The sequence below is a fragment of the Musca vetustissima genome, unplaced genomic scaffold (genome assembly GCF_032173495.1).
Source record: "Musca vetustissima isolate MV318-11 ecotype Yass unplaced genomic scaffold, APGP_CSIRO_Mvet_v1 utg10199, whole genome shotgun sequence".
Taxonomy (NCBI): domain Eukaryota; kingdom Metazoa; phylum Arthropoda; class Insecta; order Diptera; family Muscidae; genus Musca; species Musca vetustissima.
In genome coordinates, this window is record NW_026875741.1 from 161,662 (window position 1) to 182,992 (window position 21,331).

Here is a 21,331-nt window from a genome sequence, read left to right on the forward strand (position 1 = left end):
CAATGCAAATACAAAAGAAACATGAATGAAAAGTACACATGAAGGTAAAAAGTGTATATGCCAAAATTCTACTATCATTCGAACATTTTTGTTTATTTTCAATTTGGCCAGAATGAACTAAAGGTTGGCACTACTACACGAAGTGTCTGCTGTTGAATGCATGAATGAAATCTTACTTAGCATGACAGGTAATAATTAAGAACAAATTTTGAACTGGTTTTTTATTTATTTATTTTCTTCTTAATTTGTTATTGTGTAAATAGAAATGTTTTTTTTTTACTATAAAAAAATCAATGTGTGTGTATACGTATATACAAGGTTAGCGACATATTTATGGTTAAGGCGGTATCTTGCAAGGTAATGCAATTTAATTACACACAGTATTGGCATTGAAGATTTCAATCCAATAACCATCGGGATCCTTAATGAAAGCCAAACCCTTCATGCGGCCATCATCGGGCTTCTTGACAAATTCAACACCCAATTCTTCGAATCTAAGGTTGAAAACACACAAAAAAGTAAGTATTATTAATTGATTTCGTATATAATAGTCAATGTCAAAATTTACCTCTTGCAGGCAGCATATACATCAGGTACCATAATGCCAATGTGTCCAAATCCACGTGGATCGGTATTGCCATTGTGATAGCTTTGGTCGGGATCATTTTCGGTGCCCCAGTTGCTGTTGGAAAAAATAAAGAATTATAAAAATATGATTTTGAGCTAAGGTAACGAAATGCAACTAATATATAAAACATGTGTGCCTATGAACTCTACCACTAAATAGTAACCCAAAATTTCGAAGGGCCTTGAAAAGTCCAAAACAATATGTCAAGACTTGATCCTATAAAAAAGGTTATTCAATGATGCTTTTTACGTTCCAAGAACTTACAAAGACAAATAACAGCTGATTTGTAAAAAAAATAAAATAGTGTGGTACCGTCATATTGGTCTATGGCAAAAAATGGGCCATGTAAAGAAATTGTTCAGCGAAAATTTTGTTCACTCCCAAGAAGACGGAATGCCAAATTACAACCACTTCGGTGGCATATATTGAACATTTTCTGCATAGACGAATGTGGGAGAATAAGGCTATAACATGCGTCTATATAGAAAATTAGCTGTACAAATATTTTTCATCCGGAATGAATACCTGTAGATTTAGTTTGAAATATTTTCCTAGGTTATATTCCCGATTTGATTAATTCCATTTTTAATCATGGAGAATGGATACCTAAATGTCAAATTGTTAATAGTCCTGTTGATCTTAGGCCAATTTCCATTCTACCTGTTTTGTCTAAAGTTTGTGAGCAGATCATGAAGATCCAAATATTGTCCCACGTGAGAAAATATATTTACAATGGCTAATTTACTTTCTGCAAAAGTCATAATACGACTGGCTTACTTTTGTATATGACTGATATGATAAGTAATAGTTTGAATCTTAATATTAATACCGTGGAGCTGTCTTCGGATCTAACTAAAGCTTTTGATACAGTTTCTCATCCTATTTCGATAAGAAAACTGAAGAATGATTTTAACTTTTCGGCTACGGCTTGTAAACTGGTTTTGTCTTACTTTTGTGATAGATCTCAATATGTTTATGTTTTTATATCTTGATTATACTTACTATTTTCTTTTTAATTATTTTCTATTTTTTAGTTTTAGTTCTACTTAGAAAATATAAGATATATTGTTAACACTATTTATTGGCCTTGAAGGCTTTAGTGTTAAGGAATGAATTTCAATAAATAAATTATTTAATTAAAAATCTCTTTGGCCATAATGTCATATTGTATTGGCCATAACATGACATAAATTTTCTATTCAAGAGTTCAGCGGTCCTCATAAATAAAATTTATAAACCCATAAACTCTACGTAATAACTTCTACCTCCTACTCATAAGCTTAGATTTATATTCCAATAGAAACATTATTTTCTCATTCATACTGTTTGACTGTCTAGCAATAATGCTAAAATTTCCATTATGATAAGCCAAATATGTTGTTTATGTCTTTAAATTGTTGTTGCTTTTTTAGCGTACAATTCAAAATTTAAGATGAAATCATATCAAACAACATTCCAATACACATGTAGTGTATATGAATCGTTTCTGTGCGTAAATTCTCCGGAAAATTTCCGCCGCTATATGTAAAGGCTATAAAAAAGTAGACGACATACATATATTTGTTTATGAATGTTTTGGAAATGGAATCGGATTCGTTTTTTCCACTTTTTGTGAAGATCTGTAGAACTAGAGAAGATTGAACATAGTTTTTGTGACATAGGAAAAATGATAATATAGACGAACTCAATTATCAAGATTTTTAATATATTAATATGAGGATATATTTTTCTGTCAAAATTAGTTTGGATTAGGATCTTCAACATATGGAAGTCCTCAAAAAAATGTGGGCTATATCAAACCGAGGGCATATATTGATAATTTTTAGGTCTACCCCAATACTTGGGCCAACATTGATGTAACCGTTTTGGTTAAAAAAATGCGCAATACCGAAATTTGGGATGCTCTGTTATATAGGGACCAACGAAAAATACTTTTAGTAGAAAGTTTTTAGAAACCAAAATATAAAATTAAAGTCAATTCGGTTGAAAAAACATGACCCAAATTCCAAAATGTCAAACATTTGGATTTCCCTTTAATAACAGGAACCCTGAGGAGCACGCCACAAGCAGCTCTGAACGCAATGCTGATCTTAAGGCCTCTGGGCCTCAGCATTAAGTGTTAGGCCGCACGTAGTGCCTTTGGGCATGGTTGTATCTTGAACGAACCAGGTATGACATTGGACCAACGCGTAAAACTAGGCGACTATATATCACTAGTCTGATTTTGACGATGTAGACGTCGTTATTCCTAGTAGTGGCGACTGGAACCAGTGTAACCCTCCTCTGGACGGTCTGACTTTCTATACAGACGGATCCAAGATGGAAGAAGGTACAGGGGCTGGCGTCTACTGTGAAAGACTAGGCCTTGAGTTAACCTACAAGCAGGATAGCAACGGTAGTGTTTTCCAAGCTGCAATCTTCGCTATTTGAAAAGCAGCGGAATTGATAAATAGTCTGGATGCAGAGAACTTTGAACCGGTGACTATCTTTGTTGATAGTCAAGCGAATCTTAAAGCCATTAAATCATGTTAAAGCAAATCTGAGTGTAGAACAGCTTTGGAAGAACTTACTTACGGTTATCGGCTGTGTTGGGTACCAGGACACAGTGACATCATGGGTAATGAAAGAGCAGGCGAATCTGTAGATTGAGATACTAGCGAGTATCTCAATCTAAAGATCTAGCAATTGATGACTCTATGAAACCACTAATATGTTATCTTTATCGGAACTTTAAGGCGTTCTTCGACGAAAGAGCCTATGAACTTTGGCTCAACGAACCTAGTTGCAATGTGTCAAGATCTATTTGGCCGACTCTGTCCACCAAAAGGACAGGAATCATTACTAGTCATTGTAATATCAGGGCCTTTGCCAGTAAATGGGACCATGATGCTACTGATTACTGTAGACTCTGCGTTGACGAGGAGGAGACTGAGACAATTGAGCATCTCCTGTGTCGCTGCCTAGTCCTGGCCTACAGACGGCACAGACTAGTTGGTGCTCACTTTTCACCGATTCTTAGTTTCTTCTCAACAACGGAACCTGCACTAATCCACAGCATCATTAGAAACCTAAAATGGTTGGGAAAGTGCAACCTCGACACATCATATATCTTCTGTCCGATCTCTATAGCAATACTATCTCATACTTACCTTCCTACACTTCTTTCTCATCTCTCTCTATCCCCCCTTCTTTTCTCCCCCCATAGATCTCTCCATATATTTTTTTCTTTTTCTCTTCGTAGATGATCACAATGCACCTGGCGGTCTCAGAGTGCTCCAGCCACATAAGTGACTGCACATCCCCAAACCTATATGATGTGTTCCTAGCGGATACTATATTAAAACATTATATTCCATTTTTAATACCAAACATCATGGGAATAACAACGTCTGTTCAAAATTCCAAAGCTCTTAAATATTGCGATTCTTATCGTAATTTCAGTATGCAGACGGAATTTTGTTATTATTGAGATTATGAACAAATTATGAGAATTTATGGGATCTCCGGTGAGTATTTCGAGGTGTTGTAAACGGAATGGCAAATTTTTGGTAAAAATTGTTCTCATCCGCCCTGCCCTGCTGTCAACTACGATCATCCATCAATCGCCAAACACTATTGACAAATTCTCGAAATCAATCTAATCTAATTTTTGTCATATCATCGTATTATGATAATGATGTTGTTGTACTAAGTCTATAAAAATGTTAACATATTTGGTAGGCACATCACATACGCATACCGGAGAAATGCCGGCCGAATTCGCAACAAAAAACAAACCCACGGGCACAATGAACTAATCACGTTTGTATGTGCGTCTTTTTGTTCGTATTGATTTTATAGTATCTATAGTATCTATTAATTGAACATTTGTTCTATGACGATTAAAAATTAATACACTTACTGTGTCAATTCCACGGTAGCTTTACGGCTCATGGCCCATTTGGTGCGTTCCTTGGTATCCTTGGGAACATCAGCGGGATTTTCATAACTATTTCAATATAAATAAAATATTAAATTTCGAAAAAAAAACTGTTGTTTTCTGTCACTCCTACTCACCCCATAAAGTACAATGAGAATTGGGCAGCTGGGAAATCCAATTTCTGCAACAGAGTCATACCCAAAACATTGCTATAGAATGGCAATGATTTGCGTGGATCCTTAATGCGATACATGGTTTGTTGGAAAAGGAAATCCTGCAAAAAGAAAACACACAAACACCGGCATTATTTTAATGATTTCATAGCTCCAATTTTATGTCCTCCAAATACCTACCTTAGTTGAGGGATCTGCTGGTTTACATAATTCCTCAGCCTCGGAATTGGTTAGACCAGTTAATTCAGCCATGTTGTTGTGTTTATTTTGCAAATTCCTAATTGAAAATAGTTTAATAGTTTTTATTAATTTTTTGCAAAATTTTTTTAAGAACAATCTAGAGTTGTTTATTTTTTGGGAATGGAAATAAAAAAAGACGTACCTCTCTCTCCTGCTGCCAATAAACTGTGGTGTGCTTCAACTAAAAATACTTGACTAATTTACTATCTCTCTGCCGCCGTTTGCTGTGTCAACATGTGGTGGGGAGCTGGTCAGTACATTTGTAGTGGTATCCATATGGGCGTGTGAGTGTGTTTTATAAAATGGTGCTGCCAATGTGATTAATTTGCAATGTTTGGGGGAATTTTGCGGTATAGTTTGAAGGGGAATATTGAATATTTTGAACAGCTGAAATTGATAGGTTAGCATTTATTCGAAAGCAATGAAGGATTACTAGTGGTCTGTTCCCGTACTGCAAGAATCTACAAGATTTTACTATTTTCTTCTATATCTTAAAGGAAAATTTGTTATCGTAGTAAAAAGTAGTAGATTCTTGCAGTACGGAACAGGTCATAGAATAATAATAATTGCATTCTTTATCTTCAACCGGTATTCCTAATGTGGGTCTACATAAATTTGTCATCCCCTTTTTGATCAGAATAAAATTTCTTGGCTATTTAGCCATGTCCGGCAACTAAAATCACGAAAGAGATCTCAATATTTAATTTATACATACCTATATCATTCCACGGTTTCCACCAAGTGGCTACTATTTATAATTTAGGATTCATGGGAGGTTAGAAAAATATTTGCCAAAATTTTTCAATGGCATTCCATGTTCTTAGAAGGTAAGAAGCATAATTGCAAAAAATTGTTTATGTTTTGACATAGTCCCCATAAAGTCGTTCCGTCTTCATTTTCATTTTTAAGGTTTATGCCACCTTTACAGCCAAAGTTCCTGTAATTTGGTAATTTTCGGCATTTTGAATGATTTATCCGATTTTCCAACCAAAGTGGTTTTAATTTCACATTCTGGGTTCTTGTAGGGTTAAAAGTATACTTACTTACTTAGCTGGCTTATGACAGAACGGTTGTTCCATAAGCCGAGCATAAAAAAGATTTCCAGGCGCGTCGGTCTTGTGCTCACCTCATCCAATTTGAACGACAATTTTCCGAGATGTTGTCTTCTACTTGATCTTTCCATCGGATTCGTGGCCTTCCCCTTCTGGTAATATCAGCGTCTTGTAGAGTGTGAGTTTGGTCTGGCGAGAGGTGGCCATGATTTCAAAGCTTTGTTTTGTTTACCAAAGAATATAAAATCGTTCACTACCTCGAAGCTGTAGTTTTCAAGTTCCACACTTGTTATTCAAAAGAATTGGATGTAATTTGCTACGTTTTGTTCTCATTGAGTATTAAATCTTCCTACCGAAAATGATCAATATTCGTCCTCTTCTTATGGTATCTCCATATAACGGTACCCCAAAATATTCGGTATTATGGGGATTTTTAACACGATTTTCAATCTAATTGGCTGTAATTTATTATGTTTGATTCTCATTAAGTATTAACTCTTCCTACTGGAAATTATGAATATTGGTCCACTTTTTAGGGTAACCCCCATATAACAGCACCACCCATTTTTCGGCATTTTGGGGGTTTTAGACACGTCATCCAACAACAAATTTGGATGTACATTGAGTATCAAATCAAAAATATGTGGATTATTGTTTTGGAATAGCCTCCATTTAAGGGTACCGCCCCATTTGTGGTATTTTGAATTACAGGTGCTTCGGTTGGATAATGAAGCTAGGCATTATCCAACCGAAGCACCTGTAATTTCGCATATCGAGTTTTCAGAGGATAGAATACCTCCTCGCACATTACCTGACATTGAATATTTTTATTTAAAAATAATTATCGGCTTCAAAAATGAATAAAAATTTAAAAATCACCGATTGTTATTACAACTAAACGTATATATTTCTTAAAGAAACCAAGAAAATCACATAACTTCTTTATATTCGAGAAAAACAAAGTGCTCGACTATTTTGTAAAAACGTTCGACTATTGTGCTAAAAAATGTTCAAATCACACTTTTACAATCAGAGCTATATTTTCTACCAAGTTTGATGTTTGTTTTCACTAATTAGGAAAACATTTATCAAGGCGACATTGACATATTTCAAGCATTTTCTTAGATATGGCGGGTGGTCCACATTATCCGAAGTTACTCTAGTGTGTAGTGTTCCAAATTACAGAGTGGAACACCACATAACACCATAACATATTCCCCATATAAAGGAATTTTGAATGTACCCCAAGTTGTGGAGGGTAAAAAAATGTCGACCGAAAAGAACTGAAGGACTTTTACACCTGTTTTCAGTCAATCCGGGGCATTGAACCAGCTGCCGTGGGACGGTCATTGAAGTGTAGAATTAATTGCAAAGGCAGCTACCCCCTTTACAAATATTTTACGCAAGAATACCGCGTTTTGTTCCTCTACAAGAATCGCATAGGTTCTGTTCGAATTCTCTAAGTGCAAAACTTGAACTATAATAGATGGTAATTTGTTCGCAGGAGATACAAGGATATGATATTAAAGATCCTTAGTCTTTTTTGAACTCCGAATGGAGTGATGAGTCGTCACATAAATTTGTATCCAATCAAAAATATAAAATCATTGTCACAAATAATGGGAAATGTGAATCCCCTCTTTATAATGAATTTGAATTCACACTTCCCAATATCTCAAAATAGTTATAATAGGGGTAGGGGTTTTGGAATTATCCAAAAAACGTTTCAAACTTATCAAGACCTATATAAGGTCGGACAGTAAGGACAGCTGAGTATTAAGTTTCCTGTCAAATCATATTTTGAAACCTATTACCTATATAATGATGTTAGACGTCAAATCGAAAATATTAATAATTTGTCATCAATCAATCAATTTATTTTTTTTTTTTTTTTTGACTATTTTAAGATTGTTTTTGTTATTTTTGTTAACCTGTGATGTATTATTTTTCTTGTTTGGATTTGTTTCGGCTTAAGGTTAAATAAAATTCAGTATTTTGTTTTCTGCTTTTTTTATTTTTTTTTATTCTCCAATATTTCGACTATCTTCGACAGTCATCTTCAGGGAAATACTAAAAGATACAATTATTTAATAAGGTTTTCACAGAATAATATAACACAAATATTACGTTATGAGAGAAGCTACAGGTTTGTTACACCGTCTATGCTAAACTAAACTTTAATTCGTCTGTGCTTATGAACTAAATTTCTATACATATGTGCACAGTGGTCCGTGTCAGTCTTGTAATTCATTCTCTTCTCTTGCGGTACATTTATTATATTAAGCATTTCTAAAGTAAATCGTCGTTTATAATTGTTTTCTTGTGTCAAAATATCAACGTCTTTGAAATTTGGCGTATGCCCCGTCATTGTGCAATGTGCTGCAAGAGCCGTCTTTTGTTCTAATGGCTTGTCTGCATTTTGATCCGACTTATGTCCAGAAAGTCTTGTCTTTAGTTTGGTTTTTGTTGTACCAACATACACCTTTTGGCATAAGTTGGTTTTGTCCCCGTTACATTTTATCTTATATACTACATTGCACTTGTCTTCTTTTTTATTTTCGATTTTGTCTTGCTGAATAGGCTATTGATACTATTTTTAGATTTTAGGGCTAGTTGATAATTGTGTTTGTCATAGATATTTGAATTGCTCAATCTCTCGGAAAGTCCTGGTATATATGTCATTGGCTTGTACGATTTTTCTTCTTTTTCAATTTTGGTTTTATTTTTCGATTTACAGGATTTTAGTAGTTCGTCAATTGTTTTTAATGGAAAATCATTTTTTATTAATATGTATCGTATCTTTTCTTCATTTGGTTGGTGAAATTGTTCGTCGCTTATGTTTAATACTCTGTTTATAAAGTTTGTGGCCGTATTTATTTTTATGCGTCTGGGGTGTTTTGAATAGAAATTTATTAATCGTCCAGATGCGGTGGGTTTTTGGTACCAATCTATTGTTAATTTTTGGCCTTGTCGAATTATCATTGCGTCAAGATATGGTAATTTTTGGTTTTCTTCTATTTCGTGTGTAAATTGTACATGTTTATCAAATGAGTTGAGGATGTTTAAAGTGTTGTCTATTTCCGTTCTTTTTACAATGCAGAATATATCGTCCACATATTTGGTAAGCACTTTTGGTTTGTGTGTCAATTTCTCCATTGTAGCGTCCAATAACTCCTCCATTACTATGTCTGCAATAATCGGTGACGCTGGAGATCCCATCGGTAGTCCTTTTCTCTGTTCATACACCTTGTCATCATAAATGAAATATCTTGAATCTTTTATACAAAGAGTTAGTATTTCTATGAAGAGGTCCTTTTGTATATTTGTATATTCTTTTATTATGTCCCATTTTTCGGTAATAGTCTTCAATGCTAAATTTATAGGTATGCTGGGGAATAGTGAGATAACGTCAAATGATAGTAAAATCTCGTCTTCTTCTATTGATAAGTCATTAATTCTTCTTCTCATCTCCATGGCGTCTTTAATGTTGTAACATGAATTCTTGGTCAAGTTCTTTAAAATGTGTACAATGTATTTTGAAAGTTCATACGTTGGGGAATTAATAGATGAACATATGGGCCTGAGGGGTATTCCTTCTTTGTGTATTTTTGGCAAGCCGTATATTCTTGGCGCAATTGATGTGTAAGTCGTCATTTTATACTTTTCCTGCAAATTTATGATATTCATGTTGTACAATTTCTCCGTCAATTTGTTTTTGTTTTGTAGGTTAGATGTTGGGTCCCGTTTTAATCTTCTATATATGCACATATCCCGTAACATATTTTTCATTTTTGTTTCGTAGTAATTTTTGTACATAGCAACCGTCTTTCCCCCTTTATCCGCGTTTAATATCAAAATGTCTTTCTGTTGATTCAAAAATTGTTTTGTTTTACCCACTGTGTCAATAATAATCTTATCTCTTATACTTAGTTTCGTGTGTTGTAAGTGGTCGTCAATGAGAGAGACTAGTTTTATTCTCGCGAACTACTAAAATCCTGTAAATCGAAAAATAAAACCAAAATTGAAAAAGAAGAAAAATCGTACAAGCCAATGACATATATACCAGGACTTTCCGAGAGATTGAGCAATTCAAATATCTATGACAAACACAATTATCAACTAGCCCTAAAATCTAAAAATAGTATCAATAGCCTATTCAGCAAGACAAAATCGAAAATAAAAAAAGAAGACAAGTGCAATGTAGTATATAAGATAAAATGTAACGGGGACAAAACCAACTTATGCCAAAAGGTGTATGTTGGTACAACAAAAACCAAACTAAAGACAAGACTTTCTGGACATAAGTCGGATCAAAATGCAGACAAGCCATTAGAACAAAAGACGGCTCTTGCAGCACATTGCACAATGACGGGGCATACGCCAAATTTCAAAGACGTTGATATTTTGACACAAGAAAACAATTATAAACGACGATTTACTTTAGAAATGCTTAATATAATAAATGTACCGCAAGAGAAGAGAATGAATTACAAGACTGACACGGACCACTGTGCACATATGTATAGAAATTTAGTTCATAAGCACAGACGAATTAAAGTTTAGTTTAGCATAGACGGTGTAACAAACCTGTAGCTTCTCTCATAACGTAATATTTGTGTTATATTATTCTGTGAAAACCTTATTAAATAATTGTATCTTTTAGTATTTCCCTGAAGATGACTGTCGAAGATAGTCGAAATATTGGAGAATAAAAAATAAAAAAGCAGAAAACAAAATACTGAATTTTATTTAACCTTAAGCCGAAACAAATCCAAACAAGAAAAATTTGAAGATTTTAAAGAAATTTTTCAAGTAAATTATGTTACAAAATTTTAAATTGTGATCTGTTTAGGTTGTGTTTTTTATTGAAAGGCAAAACCAAGGTTTGAATCTTGGGCGAAACAATTAGTTTTCGCCTCGACAAAAAAATTACGTTATACTTAAGTTTTCTCTAAGAATTCGCTTACTTATTACATACTTATATAGGCCTTGAAACTTACCAAGAATTTTAATTTGTCAAAGTCCTTTCCAAAAAACAATGCCCATATATATTTTTTTTTTTGTTATATATGTTTTTTTTTCTTTTTTTATATTTATTAGAATATGTAAAATTTTTGTTTTTTATTTTCATTTTGTTGCTGTTGTTTTGTATTCATTAATTTTCGTCTGGTCTCATATAATTTGTTACTTCGTCCAAGGTTTCTTCATTTTTTTATATATTCTTTGCTTTGCTTGATTTATGATTTTAATTGGGTTTTTGTTGTTGTTTTTATTTTGTCATAAGTATAACTCTTAAATTTACTAAATTCAATAAAAAATAAATTAAAAAAAAAACTATTAATAATAATTAATATATTTAAGAATAAAAAGAATCAAGTATTGGCAATTTGTGTATGTATGTGTGTCTTAAGAAAACGAGAGAAAAGAAAATATTTAAAAAAGGAATTCTTTAGCACAACAATGGTTGGTTCTTTTAACAAGAAGATTGTTTAAACAAAAGTTTTTTTTTACATTTTTAAAATAAAAATTGTAACTACACATGGTGGAAAAAAATATCGTTCATCCTTCTTCTTTGTTTTTTTTTTTTCTTTTCTGCTATACATTGTAATTATTATCGTGGTTTGCATCAACTCCATTAATTTTCATCGATTTTTTTGTTTTGTTTTAAACTAAAGAACATAAAAACACATTTTACTAAAATTAAACTGAAATATCATTAATAAAATTTAATAATAATAATAATTGTAATAATAAAAAACAAACAAAAACTATAAAATACACCATTATTTAACTTTTAATAATAAGTTTCACGTTATTTTTCATTTTTTTCATATTTTAAATATATATTTAATTGTTTTTTGTTTTATATTTATAATATTTATATGGTTGTATTTTTATATAAAAATAAAATAGAAGTTATTGGAAAGGAGCAGAAGCTAAATTAACTTAGAAAAATAAAATAAAGAAAAAAAACAAAACAATAGATTTTTTTTTTGTTTAAAAGGCAATAAAAAATAAAGTTTTTATTATTTAAAAAACACAACTTTTCTTTATCAACATAATTAATTAGTTTCAGTTTTTTTTTTGTTTTTGCTTTGTTTAAAATATTAACTATAAATTTTTCATACAAAATTGTAATTATTTGTTGTTGTTCCCCGCCCATATTTCTATCCATTTCTTAAATCTTTTTTTACAAAATTATTACTTCTTGCTGCTGCTTTATAAACACATTTGTTTTCGATTTTAGTTTTCTTGTTTCTTTATAATTATTATCTATATATTTTATATGGTTTCTTTGTCTTAATCTTCTTTAATTATTTTTACAAAAATATACTAAAAGTATTTGGGGTTTTTTGAGTGGCTGTGGGTGTGTGAGAGTGTATGCAGGTGAGCTTGTGTTAGTGTGGTAGTTTTTTCATTTATCCTTTTTTTCTTGTTTCTTCAACTGAAGTGAACTTGTATATGTGTGTGTGAGTATGAAAAGGTGTATGAGAGAATGGTTTTGGTTTTTTCCATTTTTTCTATTTTAATATCCCCTTTAACCATAAAGGGTTGGGATGATTATATCCCATCTAATCCGAATCATCATCCGATGAATTCGATGACAATTGTAAATCATTTTGCAATAAATCATTGGGAAAACCATCATTGAAACCAAAGTTACCAAGCGAATTTGAATTATTTGTTTCGGAATTTTGCTGATGCTGCTGCTGTTGATGATGATGACTGTTGTTGCTGCTGCTGTTGAGATGATTCTGATGATGATGATTACTTTGACTGTTTGTGTGTGGATTGTAATGCATTTGCGGCGAAGATGGTGCATTACCCAAATTGGGCAATTGATTCATCATTTGTGCCGCCGCAGCCTTTGTGGGTGGTCGATCATCTTCAGTGCTGTCATCGGAATCGGAGCCACTTTCACTGCCGCTAGATTCAGAATCTGAACTTGAGCTGGATGAACTTAAATCGGATGCAATGTTCTGTAAATAGTAAAAGAGAAGAGAATATTATTAACAAAGAGCAAAGAGTATAAAGTTTCCTATATGCGACTCTCCGAAATTTAATTATATACGATAAATAACCAAAAAATTGTCATATCTAAAACCTATAGCTCCTTTTGATATGATATTTTCTTCTATTAGGTTCACAGTTTTATTAGTTCACATGCATTCCAAGAGCTATGACATGCTGTCGAATTTGAACACGAGTATTTTGGGTTGTCATATTTGGCGTTAAATGCGATTTCTTTTCTACAAAAAAATCTTAGGCAAATTAATTTTTTCCCATGATCTTGATAGTTCCTGACGACGGCAAGTGAGAAATGTTTTTTTATACAAAAAGTTGTCCATAGGTTCCTTAGGGTTTTCATTCAAAAGAAAAAATCAATCAGTATGGCCTCAGGAAGTTATTATATATTAAGCAAACTAGATAAGGTACATCAGGAGCCACGAGGAGCACCCCACAAGCAGGTTTGAACGCAATGCTGAACTTGACTATATATCACCATATACAGACTAATCCAAGATGGAAGAAGGTACAGGGGCTGGCGTCTACTGTGAAAGGCTAGGCCTTGAGCTTTCCTCGCGATTTGGAAGTCAGCGGAATTCATATAAGATCTGGAGATCGTTGATAGTCAAGCGGCTCTTAAAGCCATCAAACCAGTAAATGGGACCGTGATGCTTCTGATTACTGTAGACTCTGCGTTGACGAGGAGGAGACGGATTCAATTGAGCATCTCCTGTGTCGTTGCCCAGTCCTGCTCTCATCCCCAAACCTAACCTAACCTAACATAGAAAAGAAGGGTTTCCTCGGAGACGTAAGAAATATTTTCCTAAGGCCGGAGGATTTTATTTCTCAAGAAAATAGTCTTCTTCTAAGCCAGAGTGTTTTTCTAAATAGAAAAATATCTCTCCCTAGGCTAGAGGGTTTTTTCGATAGTTTCTGGCCCAGAGAAAGATTTCCTTCACAGAAAAATATTCTTCTGAGCCAGAGAGACATTTTTGGTCAGTAGAAAAAAAAATTTCAGAGTAAAACTTTTATAGGAAAAAAATTAAAAAAATTCTCTAATACTAGGAAAGATTTTTCTATAAAATAATTCGAGAGGGCTTGAGGAGTATTGATATTTGATATAGGACAAAATCCTCTAAACCACAGGAAAATATTTTCTATAGAAAAAAAATTTTTTTCTATAGAGTAGTAACTTTTATGTTGGAAAAGAATGTTCGTTTCTATAGGCTAGCGTCCTCGTCTGGCTTCGGTCAACGCAACCACTTGCCAATTTGAGGATTTGGAAACAATGCTGTCCGTTAAATATTTTAGTCAGTCATCATTGCGTCGTTAAATATCACTGGAGTTCTATCATTCTATTTTCCTAACACTTCAGATGACACATTTTTATTCCGCTTATGCTCCTCTACTAATCGTCTATTCTACTGGTTAGAATTACGAAGCTTATCATCATGCTCATAAATAGCACGAATATCTCTGATGTTTAATTAAGTCTCCTCTCGGGTATTAGACCAGCAGGTAAACATGCTGCCGTAATAATGTGTAGATAATTATTTTCTGCTATCAGAACTTAAGAAGAAATATTATGTGAAGGTGAACTCTCCCAATTCTTGCCAATTGCTTTCCTATGGTCAAGGAAAGTGCGGCCCATATTCAGGTGGGGCATCCTAATTCCGTACAAGATTTGGATCTACCGATTTGTCCCTCTATCAGACAGTTATTGTCTTCTAAAAGTGACTTCGAAATATACGCCAGCTGGGACCAAAAATATTTACGGTCTTCTGTTGATGTTAAATTATAAACAAAGTACAGGTCGCATTTAAAATCCGAATTGGATGGAATTTGGCACAGCTCATTTATTTGGAAAATTGATTCAGATTTAGATATAGTTCTAATATATATTTTCGTCCGATTTAATGTAAATGGTGCACCAAGGTCCCGATATTTCTTTCGATTTGCACGAAATTTGGCATAGCGTACTGAATTGAGACTAAAATGATGTGTGCTATGTTTCGCGAAAATCGGTTCAGGTTTAGATATAGCTCCCATATATATTTTCGTCCGATTTAACATAAATGGTGCTGCAAAGTCCCGATATTTCATTCGATTTCCACGAATTTTAGCATAGCGTACTGAATTAAGTCTACAATGATGTGTGTTAAGTTTCGTGAAAATCGAGTCTGATTTATATATATATATATATCACCCATATATAATTTCGTCCGATTTAATGTAAATGGTGCACCAAAGTCCCTATATATCCTTCGACTTGCACGAAATTTGACGCAGCGCACTGAAATGAGTCTAGAATGATGTGTGCTGTGAAAGCGTCCGATAGCATTAAATTTTATTCTTACACCCAAAATTTACTCTAATTTATATCCTCTCCGGCTTTCCATATTTCCATATTTAAAGTTATTTCACTATATAATAAAACAATATATTTTTTCGAGCTTGAGGTCTTTTTTATTTTTCAGGATCAATATTTCGCAATTGTTTTAAATTGCATCTTCAGGATAATCTACAAACAATTTTGAAATTAATGACATTAATTATACAGAATGAAGTGACAAAATCGCTTACAAATAAACTAGTGTCAAGTTTACTTAAAACTATGATAGACTTCACTATCGTCGTCGGATGTAAATATTGCACTGAGTTTATTTTAGTTTATTGCACGATCTCTCTTTCTGTGTAAGGTGTCTGTAACAGTAAGCTGCGTTGTCTGTGTCGCTCTTAAAATTAATTCTCTTTGTTGTTGGTAGGTTGTTTATGTGTAGCATTTCCAATGTAAGTCTCCTATTGTAATTGTTTTCTGTTTGAAGTATTTGTACTTTATCAAAGTTTGGTCTATGGTTGTTGTTCTTACAGTGTTCTGCAAGTGCTGTTTTTTGTGTATTATTCTGATTCCTTAATTTAATGTCAGATTTGTGTGCCGATAATCTGGTTTTTAATTTATTTTTTGTGGTTCCAACATACACCTGTTTACATTTTTCTTCATCGTTTCCATCACATTCTATTTTATAGATAACATTGTGTTTTTCCAATCTTTGTATCTTGCTTTTCGTGTTGGAAAATAACGTTTTTAGCGTATTATTTGTTTTTTGGGCCACCTTATATTTTTCTTTATCAAATAAATTTGCATTCTGAAATCTTTCTGAAATTATTGGGATATAAATCATTGATTTGTAAGTTCTTTCCTCCTCAAACATTAGATACTGAATTAGAGAAACATCTAACACAAGAGGAGAAAGACAACATAATCTGCAAAGAAAACAAAATAACAAATAACATACAAAAGGAAACTAACAAAATCCAAATACAAATCAATGATTTATATCCCAATAATTTCAGAAAGATTTCAGAATGCAAATTTATTTGATAAAGAAAAATATAAGGTGGCCCAAAAAACAAATAATACGCTAAAAACGTTATTTTCCAACACGAAAAGCAAGATACAAAGATTGGAAAAACACAATGTTATCTATAAAATAGAATGTGATGGAAACGATGAAGAAAAATGTAAACAGGTGTATGTTGGAACCACAAAAAATAAATTAAAAACCAGATTATCGGCACACAAATCTGACATTAAATTAAGGAATCAGAATAATACACAAAAAACAGCACTTGCAGAACACTGTAAGAACAACAACCATAGACCAAACTTTGATAAAGTACAAATACTTCAAACAGAAAACAATTACAATAGGAGACTTACATTGGAAATGCTACACATAAACAACCTACCAACAACAAAGAGAATTAATTTTAAGAGCGACACAGACAACGCAGCTTACTGTTACAGACACCTTACACAGAAAGAGAGATCGTGCAATAAACTAAAATAAACTCAGTGCAATATTTACATCCGACGACGATAGTGAAGTCTATCATAGTTTTAAGTAAACTTGACACTAGTTTATTTGTAAGCGATTTTGTCACTTCATTCTGTATAATTAATGTCATTAATTTCAAAATTGTTTGTAGATTATCCTGAAGATGCAATTTAAAACAATTGCGAAATATTGATCCTGAAAAATAAAAAAGACCTCAAGCTCGAAAAAATATATTGTTTTATTATATAAGAATCAAAAGGTCGAACAAAACAACACAGAACAAAGTTATTTCACTATAAAAAAAAATAATTTCCAGATTTTTTTTACATACCTGTTCCAATGCTGCTGCTTCAATTGCCAATGTTGGCGATGAGGCAATATCATAGTTAGTTTGATGATAGTTATTACTGCTACTATTATTATGATTGCTATTCTGTAGATTATTGCTATGATGATTATTACTAAATAACGATGAGGAAGAAGAGGAATTGCCATTGCCATTATAACGATTATATGAATTTTGTGTTTGTTGCTGCTGTTGTTGTTGCTGATGTTGCAGATTCTGTTGCCATTGATGTAGTTGTTGCGTTTGTGAAGACTGTTGTTGTTGCTGCTGCTGTTGCCGCTGGTGATTGTTGTGTCGTTTTTGATTACTGTGATGTGATGACGATGATTGTTTTGATTGTTTGGTTGGTGATGATATAGCACCCTGGAGCAATTGTTGAAAATCAAATTCTTGGCCAGAATTATTATGACTCGATGTTGAGGAGGATGATGAGGCAGAGACATTAGCAAGATTATTATTATAGCCACCGGAATTAAGACCGCCACCAGCTGCAGCACCACCGCCACTACCACCACCACCAATGCCAAACATAGAATCATCATCATCAACAATCATGGGTATACTAGGTAAGGTAGCCTGGCCATTATTGGCATTCCAACTGTAAGAAAAGGAAAGAAAAAGACAAAAAGTTTAAATCTGTTGCAAACATTTAGAAAATAATATCAAAATAACATACGCTGGTGCCGACTGAGGACTTCGGTTAACAACAGCCGATGGTGAGCCCTGCATTGGGGAATTGCGTGACTTTAACTCAACTGAAAAAGAAAAATAAAACAAAAAATGTTTTTTTAAAACTTTCTATGTAATAAAAGTTCTATTTGCTACTCACTTATCGTATTTCTTCTATTGCCTGTTGAAACTTTTGTTTTGGATGTTATTCTCATTGTACTGTTTTCTAGTTTTGGCGCTGGTCCTGTTGTGCTTGCCGTCGCCGTTGATGACAATGATGATGATGCTGATGAAGCAGCACCAATATGGCCACCACCACCAACTGCTGGCATTGACGAAGGAATAGGTACACTTGGCTTGTTTGTCATTTCGCTGTAAAAGAGGACAAAAAATGTAAATAATCATTCGAATATATAATTCTAATTTTTATCATCCTTATCCTTGAGGTCAAGCCTCACGGACCAGCAAGGTAGATTGTTACGATATTCAACTTACCGCGTTTTCTTCACTTGTATGTTGTGATTTAATTTTTCTAATGTTATATCACCAGTTCTTTTATCGTATATGAGTATACATTCTTTTGTGTATTTCTTTTGATTTCCCTTATATATGGTATGAGGCACACCGGAACTAACTGAAAAAATAGAAAAGAAAATAAATAACTAATTTTTATTAATTTTATTTTATAGTATATTTAAATAAACTGGAAATGGTCATTAGAACGTGGTAAATAACGTAAACGTTTATTCTGACTTTTTTACTACAAATGATGTTTACAAGGCAGGTTTTCCAAAATCTGACTTAGCAGAGTCATCAAATAATGAATTAATGGAAATTATGGAATTAATGGAAATCTCTGGTTAGATAGAAACCAGAATGAGGCATCATAAATGTCAAACCACTTGGCTTCAAAAGAGAGGTACTATCTCTAGATCGGCACAATGAACGCTTATAATAACTGCAGCTCTCTCATAAGCACTTCTCAGGGTACTATAAGAACAATTATGAAGCCGTAAATCGATTGGAATGGATTAGCTCTACGTTATATGAATAAATTCATTAGTGTTTGTTGGGTTCCCAGAAAAATACAGTGGGGTCCCAGAACCAAAACGACTCCATTCTATAACTTATTCCCTAAAATAGAGTTCATAATTATCCGAGACATTTAACAAAAAATGGCCTACAGATCCAAGTTGCTTTACTTTAGGGGCGCGTTTTCGCTGGTGACCGATGGGAAGGGGGGCTCCATGATGTGCAGGTGAAACTGAAACTGAACTTTTCTCTGCACTTCGTGGAAACCTTGGGGATCTTCGGATCCCCCGTGGACCAAAATGGATCGGGGTAGTGCCCTTAAATTAATTAACTACGATTTGGTAAACGGAGCAAAATTAATAAAGTTAGGATGCAGGGAGTTAATAACCCAGTACCGGCGGCAATCGTTGATGAGGTCACAAGCCACGTGTCGTCGAGATCAAGCGATTGTGATCCGGCTGTTCTAGGTGTGGATGCTTTGGCACCTGCAGCTGTATCTGTTACAAGTGCATCAATTTCAAATCCGAACGTTAACGAATGGCTATTCCTTTGGCAAATGAGCAGGTCAAGGCAAAGTAAGGAAATCTTCGACCAGTTAGACAGACTGATACCGGAAGAGCAATGTGGGGATACGCTTCCGGAGGAACTGCTACTGAATCTCACCCTAACTGATGATGAGCTGGACACCACGGTGATCCCAGCCAAGACTACACAGGGATTTTTGTAGTATTAACGAAAGAAGCGCAGAACCTTTTGACCGACCGACTTCAAGTCTGACTACAACAGGTCCTGTGTCAGCACTTGCCGACAATAAACTTCAGAGGCAATCTGCGACGGAGGCGATGTCCAACGATGGGGAATCTGTCGAGATCCCAGCAACGGACAGCGGCTCAAATGTTGGAAAGGCCCCAAAGGTAGTTGGTGCGAAACACTACAAACGTGCTGTTTCGTATCTCCGCAAATTCGTGGGGCGTGACGCGAATTTGATTTCGGAGAGGGAGGTTCACCTCATCAAGGGCAAGATGAGATTCGTAAGGAAGTTCTATAGAATCTATCCGCAAGCTCTCCATCGTGAATTCGAGATGGACAGGATCTCCCTTCAGAATCCTACTTCTCGCATAAAAGTGGTGGAATCGGCGGAGCCCAAGGGCAAGATGAGATTCGTAGCGAAGTCCGATAGAATCTATCCGCACGCTCTCCATCATGAACTCGAGATAAACAGGACCTCCCTCCCGAATCCTAGTGCTCGCATAAAAGTGGTGGAATCGGCGAAGCCCACTGTCTCTGACAAAGGTGCTAATCCGACTTCTGCAAAGGCAAAGGAAAAGGCTACTGAGAACATCCCGAAACAAAATGTCACCCATAAGGGTGATCTACGTGTGCAGGGCGCTCTGTCTCAAAGCCCGATTTTACGCCTAGCAACAAAGGTGAAGCTGAAGCTTTGGGTGGATCCACCAGTGGTCGAAATAGGAAGAAGGGAAAGTCCGGTAAGGAAACATCGTCTCCTGGGAGAGCAAATGCCGCCCCACAGAGCAAATCTGTGAAGCGCATCCGCTCTTCAGGAAGTCCGCAACCTTCACCCAAGAAGACGATGACTTCGCGTCTGGCTGACCCGTCTACCTCATATGCGGCTGTCGCTGGACAACAAACGGCGGAGAAAAAGTCGAGTACAGACGTCCTCTGGAAAAAAACTCCAAGGTTCGTAGCCATAGACAGCGTAACCCATATGACAGACCGACCAAGGTAGCTGCGGACGAAAACCTTCAAGTGGCAATCATTGACAAATCTGATTCTTATGGCAGAATTAGTGATAGTCATTGGTTGCTCTTTGAAAGAGCCCTTCGGTCGGCTATCGTCTGTGGATAATCGTCAGGGTAATCGTCAGTTTGGTAGTGCCTTCATGCGGAATGATGCCAAAGTCATCAACTGTTTGAACAGGAAATATAAAGATTTCCTCGTGAAAAATGTTGGCGACTTTGGTGCGCTCTGGAAAGGAGTCAACCTTGCTGCGGTCTCCTTATCTAGAAATCTCTAGAAATCTATTCATTTATAACAATTATGGCTCAAAATCACATTAAATCCTCTAAACAACCGTTGTGCAGGAAAAATCGTCTCATCCAAATATATATTCCTTCACACCTATCATCATCAAAAACACCTTATCAATCAATTCGAACATTTTTCAATGTTAAAGTGAAAAAAATTAAACAAAACAAAATTATCTTGCATTTTAAATAATAATAAATCCGTCATCAACAACAGCAATAGGTAGATAGGTGGTCGTGGTGGTAATAGGTAGCACAAAAACAAAACTCAGAAAAAAGTGCAATTTAAAATTTCATAACACAAAGTTCGAGGCTGATAACGTACAAAAAAAAAATTTTATGTCTGTGTTGTTGTTGTCAACTTTTTTTACGTCGGCTAT

General features: G+C 34.5%; 2 protein-coding genes across 2 annotated transcripts; both read right to left on the minus strand.

The window, feature by feature from the left end:
* Positions 1–359: 359 nt before the first annotated feature.
* On the minus strand, positions 360–4,990 carry LOC133338272 (lactoylglutathione lyase). Its single transcript, XM_061546448.1, has 5 exons — positions 4,901–4,990; positions 4,685–4,821; positions 4,530–4,616; positions 569–682; positions 360–494 (listed from the first exon to the last, which is right to left on the minus strand). The coding sequence occupies exons 1-5, from the start codon at positions 4,970–4,972 to the stop codon at positions 368–370; spliced, it is 537 nt and encodes a 178-aa protein (XP_061402432.1). The 5' UTR covers positions 4,973–4,990; the 3' UTR covers positions 360–367.
* A 5,009-nt stretch (positions 4,991–9,999) lies between these two features.
* On the minus strand, positions 10,000–18,149 carry LOC133338270 (ell-associated factor Eaf-like). The gene is made up of 5 exons (XM_061546446.1): positions 18,035–18,149; positions 17,882–17,960; positions 17,191–17,803; positions 12,785–12,992; positions 10,000–10,007 (listed from the first exon to the last, which is right to left on the minus strand). The coding sequence occupies exons 1-5, from the start codon at positions 18,087–18,089 to the stop codon at positions 10,000–10,002; spliced, it is 963 nt and encodes a 320-aa protein (XP_061402430.1). The 5' UTR covers positions 18,090–18,149.
* Positions 18,150–21,331: the final 3,182 nt, after the last annotated feature.

Bases quoted from the DNA above. Each gene is read 5' to 3' on its own strand.
- LOC133338272 (XM_061546448.1), bottom strand. From the start codon at position 4,972: ATGGCTGAATTAACTGGTCTAACCAATTCCGAGGCTGAGGAATTATGT. The intron at 4,617-4,684 runs GTGAGTAGGAGT...ATATTGAAATAG, and splicing joins TTCTCATTGTACTTTATGGG to TTATGAAAATCCCGCTGATG. The intron at 495-568 runs GTAAATTTTGAC...TTTCAACCTTAG, and splicing joins GTATATGCTGCCTGCAAGAG to ATTCGAAGAATTGGGTGTTG.
- LOC133338270 (XM_061546446.1), bottom strand. From the start codon at position 18,089: ATGAGAATAACATCCAAAACAAAAGTTTCAACAGGCAATAGAAGAAAT. The intron at 17,961-18,034 runs GTGAGTAGCAAA...TTTCTTTTTCAG, and splicing joins CAATAGAAGAAATACGATAA to TTGAGTTAAAGTCACGCAAT. The intron at 17,804-17,881 runs GTATGTTATTTT...CTTTTCTTACAG, and splicing joins AGTCCTCAGTCGGCACCAGC to TTGGAATGCCAATAATGGCC.